Source organism: Balaenoptera musculus, chromosome 1, assembly GCF_009873245.2.
Source record: "Balaenoptera musculus isolate JJ_BM4_2016_0621 chromosome 1, mBalMus1.pri.v3, whole genome shotgun sequence".
Taxonomy (NCBI): domain Eukaryota; kingdom Metazoa; phylum Chordata; class Mammalia; order Artiodactyla; family Balaenopteridae; genus Balaenoptera; species Balaenoptera musculus.
This window is the reverse complement of record NC_045785.1, coordinates 119,601,333-119,611,044: the sequence shown is the minus strand read 5'-3', so window position 1 is coordinate 119,611,044 and position 9,712 is coordinate 119,601,333. Positions and strand designations below refer to the sequence as shown.

Here is a 9,712-nt window from a genome sequence, read left to right as displayed (position 1 = left end):
TACTAAGAACCTGCAAGTAACCCACCAAATCTGCTCAGCAAAGTCTCCAAAGACTGCCTTGGTTCTGTGACTAAAGGCAGGCAGAGCAGTGGCAGGAACCAAAGAATATACAATATTCTTTTTCTACTTTCTTTCCCAGAGCTGGCATGGGAGAGATAAAAACTGGGTCTGAGTCATTTTCTATAATCACTCCACACCCTGCTATCTCTCATAACATGTCTCTGTGGATGATTAATGTGTTTACAAGCAGATAGTTTTTTATGAAGCATTTATTGACCCTTATTATTAAGATGCGTGTGTTTCACTGGAAGCATCTGCTCTGAGGCCTTTAAAGCACATGATGATAAAAATAGGCATGCATATGGAAGGAGTATTCTGTCCGTGGACCACAAGCAGGTAAGCTCAGCATGCCAAATAGTGACGAAATAAGGGGGAAATACAATGGAAAAACACACTTGAGAAAAGTATTACATAAAATAATTTACTTCTCATTCAGAATGACTTTCCAGACCTATTGGTGAGACAGCAGTCTGTGAGTACAGATACAATCTGAAAGTCATGACAGTTCTAATAGGGCAAGACCAATAGAGTTACCATGTTTGGATCCTGGAGTTAACTAGAGACAAAGTGTGGAACCGCATATAACAGAAAGGGGCGCTGATGAGGAACTCTGGGAACATTGAAAGCAAGACTGCCAGAGAGACAAAAAGGGTACAATTGAGGAAACCTATACATTTAATACAACGAGATTTGTATACACACACTCCGGTGTCTTCATTTTGTAGCCAAGTCTATTGGCTTAAAAGCCACAAAGGTGCCCATGCATGTAATCTATACCGGAAAAATCCTTTCAGTGTTCAGGTATGCATGTGTGTGCACTTCAAAGGCAGTAGTTTTAAAAGAATGAGAAGAAAATTACTTCCTGGCCATTCATTAATAATTCAGGTGATATCCTGCACCTCCATTTATAAAATGATACAGTAATAAAAACATTGTACAAAACATCATAAATAACATAAAGGAGACATTTTCAAGTATTTCATGTGCCTCGAGAAAAGTTCTAAACAGTAGTTCTAAAAATTGGCATCCCTTTTTCCTTTTTTTTTTTTTTTCCTTTTCTCTCTCATTTCATCTCAGAGCCTAGAAAGAAATGCCTTCAGTCTCTGTTAGTCCTGATGTTTGGGATGGAATGGACCAGATTCTACCTTCAAAAGAGAAACTTATGAGGGCTTTTCAGTTTGTGAAAGGATGTTCCCCCCTTATAAAATATAATCTCTCCCCTGATGCTGGTTTATAGGGAATAGGCAAATAGCCTAGAGCCATTATGGGGAAAACAAACAACCACAGTGAACTAAAGAGCCTAATCTGATGGTTAAAGTTCTCAGGGAAAAACAAAATGAGAAGAGCACCTTAATCAAGAGAGGAAAAAAGAGTAGGGGATAAGAATATTAACCTTTAAATCCTGTGCCCTTACTCAGCCAGCATCTTATAGCAGGTAGAGCTGGCAAGGCCCTACCTAAGTTTCTTCATTCTGTTCAAGCACCTCATCTCCAACTCCATACCAATCTGGCTGCCACTATTATGCACCAAGCACCCAAGCAAGGAAGGGGAGACCAGCAGCTTGGGGACTCAAAAGTGCCATTAGTGATAACCAGCTAAAGACAGTCCTGTGTCAGGCAGGCATAAGGTTCTTTATGTTTGCTCCTTAGAATACTGTCCAACTTGGAGGCTGTCGGTGGTTAAACTAATCATGAAATCCCTGGGATGTTTCTCCAGCAAGACTCATGGAGTTTTACAGAATCAACTTTCCACAGGTTAGCATTCCTTTCTTAGCCTGCAGGGCAGCTGGTTTAGTTTGCCCTGTTCAGTTGCAGAGTGAAAGACTGGGGATCAGAACACACATGTATGTATGTACACACACTCTAGTTATGAGCACCTAGGGTCTTTCCTGCCATTCTTGCAAAAATATATATGTATGTATATATACATACATATATACAGAATGTGTGTGTGTACATATATACATGTATATATATATACACACACACACAGACACACACACGTGCACACACATATGTACATAAAATAGATCAACCTCATCTAAACCTCTCGAGTTTGGAGAAAGTGCTGGTTAACAGAACACATGTGCCTGTGGATGTCACATGAAGTGTCCCAACCACCAACCAACCAACCTGAGGTCACACTGTTGGCAGGAGAGAAAATCCAGACCCACAAGGCCATTATTTGGATACTTGCTCACATGGCACCCTAAAAGAAATTTGGGAAAATTGGACTGGAATGAGGTCCTGCCCTGATGAACACCGAAACACCAAAACAAAATCTAGTTTTTGTACGGGAGTGACTCACACATAGCCAGCAGCATGAACACTAGGCTACAATGTGAAGAAAGCACTGATGCTTAATACAGATCAATATTTGGCCTCAGGTTTTCCAGGCATAGAGTCTTGGCGTTTCAGCCTCCACCACTGAGCAAGAATTAGGCACACTGGGGCACCAGGGAAGGACAGTCTGTAGAACTCTTGGCTCCTTTCTGCTTCTCTGACCCACAGCTGGAAAGGTTGGCCAAATCAAGATAGAATCGGGACTTGAGGAAGCGGCGGTATGAATCCTTTTCCATCAGGTTGAAAATCTTCTTCTGAGCCTCATCAAAGCAGGTTATCGTAGGCTCCAGCATGTTACGACTTGTCTCCTCCCTGGTGCAAGAGTCCAGGTTTACCTAAGGGGCAGAGCCCAAGGCTTCATTAGACATTTTACCCCATAAGGATGGGAGGCTGCATGCTTTGTACTAAGTGTGCACTCTCTATACCCCAGAAGTGAAAAAAAGAACATTTGGCTCCACCCTGGCACATGTGAGAGAACATAAAATGTTCATCTGCTTCAGGGTGGGTAGGGCAATAACTTCAATGATTTCTCACAAACTTGGGATATTCCTCCAAAAAAATTCGTGACGGGAGATCATCTGAGTCATCTGGATGAAAGAGCTTTTTCCTGAACTTATTTATTTGGGGTTGTCAAGATTGTAATAATCTGCTTCACTGTTGTACCGTTAACTCACATCGTCTAAGGATCCATGCCATTGAATGTCTAGAAAATTTCACTAAGATGCAGACAGTTCTCTGCCCTGCAGACCTACCTCTTTGGTTGCCTGGACTGAGATGAATTCATTATAGATCTTTTTGGCCTTGGGACTTAGTTTAGAGGGTGATTTGATTTTCTTGTACTCTTCACAGCTGATCCAGAAGTCAATGTTCTCCTCACTGTATTCAGACTTCAAGAAAGCTTTGAAAGCTGTCAGTCCACCTGTGACAGAGGAGAAAGAACCACAGGTGTCATCACAGTGACTGCCCTGGTGGGCACGGTATTGCAGATAAAGCTGGGGTGCTTGAGGGAACAAGGCATCCATTCAAAGAGTGCCCTATTTCCTCCTTTTGGGAGGTCACTGGAGGTCAGATGTTTGAAGTTTATTTCAAGAAAGTGTTATGTTTCTGAAATGCCTATGCTGCCCTCAATTGCCAAAGTGAGTTTGGGAAAGAGAAACTGAGGTCGATTCTGCAAGAAATCTCAATATTTGGGGGTTTTCCTCTGCCCTTTCTCTATGTGGTGAAAGAGATGGTTTTCCACATGGATTGTGTGTGAGCTTTCTATTGTATATCACAAAGCTCTAGGATATGGTAAGATTTTAAGCAGACTGATTTTCTTGAGTCTGAAATGCAGAAGAAATCCAAGGCTTTCTGTAATTCCTATGAGATCAGGCATAATATGAGATAACTTGTCTATCCAGTGTGCTTTATCTTCATCCCAGGGAGTGGAGGTTGGGGGAGAAGCTGTCATACTTACATTCATGACTAATCAGGTTTTCCAGTGATTCAGCCCATTTTTTGACTTCCTCTTGGCTCACCCTAGAGACATTACAGAGAAAGAATAACCTGAATGCTAGGATACAAAATGGGGGCAAAACATTTAAGATCCTGAATAAAACCCAGAGATTTTATTTTCCATCATTACTCTGAGACCTGTCTTTGAATAGGGCCGTCTTTCCACTAGATGTATGGAAATTTCAAATGCAAGCATGATCTCCATGGAAATGGAGGCCATCGTGATCCAAATCTAGGTTAACTAGGGACATAACTTCCTTTTCTCCTTACAGAACATCTCTGTCATCAGATAGTTAATACGCAGTGGCTCTTCGCCAAGGCCTTTTCTCTTACCTCTGACAAATCACCACTTTGTCCCTCTTGCTGTGAGAAGAATTATGTTCACAGGAATCAGACTTCTGCAGCAGGAAACCGAGCCGATGTTTCATATCTTTTGCACTGCACAGAAGAGGGAAAAAAAAAAAAAAAGAATAATGATACTCAGCTCTCTTTAGAAGATACCCTAATGGTACAGTTCAAAGGGCTCATCACTAGTAAAGGGGCAGGGGTAGTTTATTTAGGATATAGGAGTTGAAGCCGGCATGAACTCTCAGGAAAACGAGATTCCACTTCTGCTTCTGCCTATGACTTACTGCAAAACCTGGAGCACAACCTCCTTCATCAGGAACTGGAATTCTGACCCTTCAGTCTACCTGAGGAGCCTCTTCTGTAAACCTGTCATTTTGACCAAAGGAACACTTAGGTATCTTCAGCAGAAACACATTCAAAACTTGACTATTCTCTGAGTAAGTTTTAGGTATCGGAGAGCAAGCAGTGAACCGTGAAATATAGCACTTGCTTGTTGTGCGCCACCTTCTGGAGGGTAGTTGCTACTTCCATCTGCCTCATTGCTAGCAGAGCAATGTAGAAGAACCTGAGGAAGTGAAGGTCTGTTCAATTCCAGCCTGGATGTGGTGAGCAAGTCACGTTATGGAGGTGTGCAGCTCCAGCAGAGAGGAGTGGAAAATGAGGCGGTAAACACAAATGTTCAGGCTGAAACCTGAGCTCCTGCAGGTTTGCTTCTAAAGAAAGCAAGCTTTCCTGCTATTGCTACTACTTTCCTTTTTAACATCTACACTATAAGGATATTTACACTATAAAGGATATTTGAGGCTTAAAAACAATAATAAGGAGAAGCAAGCAAGAGTCATCACTGAAGCTCGTGATTGTTTAATTGGAGCAGAGTTTCCAGCTTATGGTCACTGTTTAATAGGTAGCTAGGGTACGGCAGGGCACGTGACTTACTCAGAAAGGAGGACCTTTTAATAAGCTTTTAGCTCAACCTCCTCACTTTTTGTTATTTATTCTTTTGCTTGGATCTCTTTTCTTATAAAAGCTGAGACATAGTTTTAAAAGAGAAATGCTGTTTTGAAGGAAGTGAAAGACTAAATGAATGACTAGTTGTTCCTGTTTAGAGGGAGGAAAATGAAGCCACAAGGATAAAAGGACATTTTAGGATGGCTACTGATATAATAATGCCTTATCTATGTGCATTTCTCCAGAAAGTTTAAAATCCATTATGTTCTTGTGCTGCCCCTAAAACAGTATCTTCTTTCCCTCGCAAGAATGTTCTCCCTCCTTTGTTTCCCCAAGTGGTCACGAGATACAAAATCTTCCTTAATGATAGCAAGATCTAATCATGAAGCCTGCAGTGATTCTAAGGTTATAATGTAAGTATATTGTGATTGGGTCAAAATAGAAATCATCTCATGTTTCCATATGCCAGGTCCAGCTGAGATCTGACAGTTATTGACCAACGCAGAATCTTTTCATGAAGACTTGGAAGTACTCTTAGCAAGTACATTACACTTGTCCTAATAACACAATACAACCATAGAAATAAAAACCAAAATGACTCCACTGACCTCTGAAGTAAGAAACCTGGATTCGATCTGCTCCCTGCCACCCACCACCTACGTGACCTTGAGCATTTCACATTCCCTCTGGAGCCTCAGGCACCAGTGTGAGAATGAAGGTGCTGGACAAGATGATTCACAGTTCATCAGTGAGGAAAGGGAAGAGCAGTTGACCCTGCTGATATAGAGTTTACCTCCCCAGGTTAGCCTCTTAGCTCCTGGAAGGCAAAGCTCTAGAGCAATTACTCACCTGTCTCCTAAAATATTTACCAGAGCATAACCTTCTCCTGACACTCCTGTTTTTTGTATGATTAATTTTATAGATGAGTTAACTGAAGCTTGGATCGATTTGCTCCATTCAGTTCAGGAAATTAATGGTGGAGGTCAGGGCCACTGTTTTCCTAAGTACTCTCTGCCAGACCCTCCTGATTCATTTTAAAGTAACCATGAAAGAGTGAAAAAAAAAAAAACAGATTATTTTTTCATACTCCTGAAGAACAGGAGGTAAACTCCTTAGGATTACACAAAAGACTGTGCTTTCTGAGATAATTCTGAATTGAAATTTAAGGTGACTTCACCTGCAAATTTAAGGTTTGCAGAGGAACAAGAGAGAGGGTGGTACATGTACAAATTGACTTTTTACTTTATAAGATTAAGTAATGTAATATGCACTAGTTTTGTATTTTTGCAACTAGCTAATATATGAGCATTCTATGAAAGCATTTATTTATACCTTTTTTAAAAAGGCAAAGACATATGAGTAGCTGCATATCTTTAAGTTTGTTTTTTTTAATCAAGAGACAGTACATTGACAAAACAATGTCTTTAAGATGAGATCTTCCACAGAGCCCTTAGCTGATTTGTTATGATCAATACTTCTCAACCATCAATCACATATGGCATTTCAAGAACTAGAGGTAGGGGCAGAGAGATAAGGGAGATCTAGTTTTGAAACTCTTATTTTATTGTAGCATTTGCTTATAAGGACACAGAGTGAAAGATACTGCAGCATCACACAGACAGCATAGTGCCTTTCTGGTGATGTAGCCAAACTTCATTCTGAGGTATCCTCCCCAAAATGAGATCTAGTATACAATCAGAAAGCCCAGACCCATGATTCTACATACCTCAGTGATATTCAAATAACAGTAACACAGGTAGAGACATTACAGACCACTGTATATAGTCCAAAAATCTCATATCACTTCTTAATTAGAACTAGCTTGGTCAGAGGACCGGAACTGTCCTCAAGACCAAGGTCATAGAAAGCAAATTTTGTATGCCAAAATTTGGAGTGAACACTTCCCAAGTCACAATTTCAAGCTAGTCTTGAAGGAAAGCTAGGAGGCTGATGCTCTCCTCACCATATTGTTTCTAATTCCGAAGAACCAGGTTAGTAAGTAGGATATGCAAATAACTTAAAAAGTCTATCTGAAAGTTTAACACTATCTGGTTTAGTGGCTGACAATAATCTTACCTCCTCAAGCAAGAAGCCGGCAGACCTGCAAGTCCTTTGCACATCTTGTGTAGTGTGGGATTCACGTTAGGAAAGAAATGCAGCAGGAAGAGCTGTGGCTTCTGTTCTGAGCACACTTTGCCTTTTCTCCGGTAAAGATACTGTCAGAATCCTCTGAGCTTCTCCCTCCCAAGCCTGTAGGGGTCTCATTTATAGCCCAGCCAAGACCGTCCAGCCAATCAGATGGCAGCTCTGTAATACCATCTCCTCTCAGCCTCCTTCTGCCTCTCCAGCCTCTGGAAGAGATAAGGAAGAAAGGGCTGACACAACAATGCAAAGTGAACAGGCAGAAAAATCCTCCTGCAAAGTAGACATACAGAAAATATAAACTTGCTCAGTGCTCTACGGATGTCTGAGGTTTTGAATGCCCAGAAAAGGAAAAAATAAGTTTACAATGCTACAAAACACGGGGTTTATTCATTGTCTGTAAAAACAATGTCAAGGGAACTTGCCTCCTGGAAGGAAAGGGGCTAGCAGGAGTTCATGGGCTTACTTTGGGGCTGACTCTCAATGCACTTTCTCCTTTGGATTAGAAATATCATTTCATACGTGGTCTAAAATCTGATCCTCACTGTTTCCAAAAGGGAGTGAGCAGGATCCATCGTTTCCAGGCAGGGATTTGCAGAAGTTGCTTTCTCTGTTGCCACTTTCACAAAGGGATGTGCGGGAGGAATAGCTGGAAGACAGAGAGTTATACGCCTGGCAGCACAGAAAACTAGCTGAGGGAAAATAGATTAGCTACATCTGTAATCAGCCTAACTGTGGAATACTTTTCTAGAACTCTTACTAAGAACAGGACTCATCCAAGGATTGACAATCTCTTTGGTACATGCCTGCCTCCAGCAAAATGCTTCAAAACAGCAGCCGGAAGACAAGAGGAGGGAACAAATGAACAAATATAGACACCTGTTCTTATTTGCAAGTGGATTTATATCTTACTATATCTTATGCAATTCTAGGTATCCAAATTAGTGTTTCAAAATATTGAGAAACAGTGAGACAGGGAGAGAAGAAAAATATGTAGTTTGCTTTTCATGTTACCAGGGTCACAGTGAACATAAGAATATCTAACCCTGCAGGTGCTTCTGAACACCTGGACACTTAGTATCTTTTGTACACAATATGATGGATCGAATACTTCAAAGAATCATGCAGGTGTTTCACATCTTGTAGTCATAGCTCAAATACTCACATCAAAGTTACAGAGGGATCTTCTCCATCTAGGAAGGCTATGAGTGGAAGGAGAAAATTAATTGCTATGTCGGAACTGAACAGCTTTCATTTTGAAAGCAGAAAGATTCCTGATCATAAGATACAGGGAACTGTACTTCTGTTATAAGAAGCTGAGGCATCTAAGGGTTTAGGTGAAGAAGATGAAAAATAGATGGGTTCCAGTGAGATGCAAAGGCACCCAAGAATATAGAAGGGAAAGTGGTAAAGAGCAAGGCCCTTACCACATACATGACCCTGAACTTCCCTCACTGCTAGCCCCTGTCTATGGCTAGCAGAACAAGGAGATGGCCGAGAAATATAAAAGCGTAGTGAGACCATAATCTCCAGAAGATACATTTAAGTTACAGGAAAAATCTCTGGTCTTCTCCCATGAAGATAGAAAAAAATGTATTAGATTAGCTACTGGGCAACTTTTCTTTGAGGTATAACATAGAACAAATGAATTTCTTTGTGAAATTGGCAGCCATCCTCAGTGGTGTTGTGGAAGGGACTATCACCCAATGCAAAATGCAAGAGGCCAAAGAAGGTAGACCCAGGGAGATAAACCAGTCAGAAATGGCATCAAAGAGGAGGGACTAATTAAAAGAGAGAGATGGTCACCCAAAGATGGACCAGGGCCTTCTTTGCTTACCCGGGCATCCAAGATAGTGATCATTTAAATAATCTGATTTTGGGAACATGAATGAAGACCTGATGGGAACTTGATATCTTGGACCTAGATCAAAGAGAAGCCTGGTTTGTCATGAGTTAAATATAAATAACTTCAACAGATGAGCTGAATGGGATTTAAGACAATGTAGACTAACACCTTAATTTTATCAAAAAGGAAACAGAGAGGGAAAGTGACTTGCCTTCTTACTAATAGAGCTGGTTTCTTGACGCTAGATTATGTGGCTTTTCTACTGCTAACCTATCACTCAATTGTCTTATCTAATGAGATAAACTATGTAAACAGAGGTATTTCTAAATTGTAAAGTGCTATGCAAATATTTTTTTGTTTACATTATACACAGTAGATAACAAAATGTATTATTCATTTTATACACTTCATTCAAGGAAAACTCACCCTGCCCAATTTTCTCTTGCTCCATAACTGCAGGAGTTGCTGCAAACCTCATGGCTCTGGTTTTCTATTAAAACTAGGTCTTTTTAACTTTATGACTAGTCCATTA

General features: G+C 40.7%; 1 protein-coding gene across 2 annotated transcripts; it reads right to left on the bottom strand.

The window, feature by feature from the left end:
- Nucleotides 1-251: 251 nt before the first annotated feature.
- Nucleotides 252-7,433, bottom strand: RGS4 (regulator of G protein signaling 4). 2 transcript variants are annotated; one of them, XR_005019268.1, is made up of 6 exons: nt 7,269-7,416; nt 4,230-4,334; nt 3,859-3,920; nt 3,155-3,321; nt 2,368-2,737; nt 2,036-2,268 (listed from the first exon to the last, which is right to left on the bottom strand). XR_005019268.1 is itself a non-coding variant. In XM_036846513.1 (5 exons), the coding sequence occupies exons 1-5, from the start codon at nt 7,310-7,312 to the stop codon at nt 2,498-2,500; spliced, it is 618 nt and encodes a 205-aa protein (XP_036702408.1). In that variant the 5' UTR covers nt 7,313-7,433; the 3' UTR covers nt 252-2,497. The 2 variants fall into 2 exon arrangements, 1 of the variants encoding a protein (XP_036702408.1); XM_036846513.1 differs by having other exon boundaries at nt 252-2,737; nt 7,269-7,433.
- Nucleotides 7,434-9,712: the final 2,279 nt, after the last annotated feature.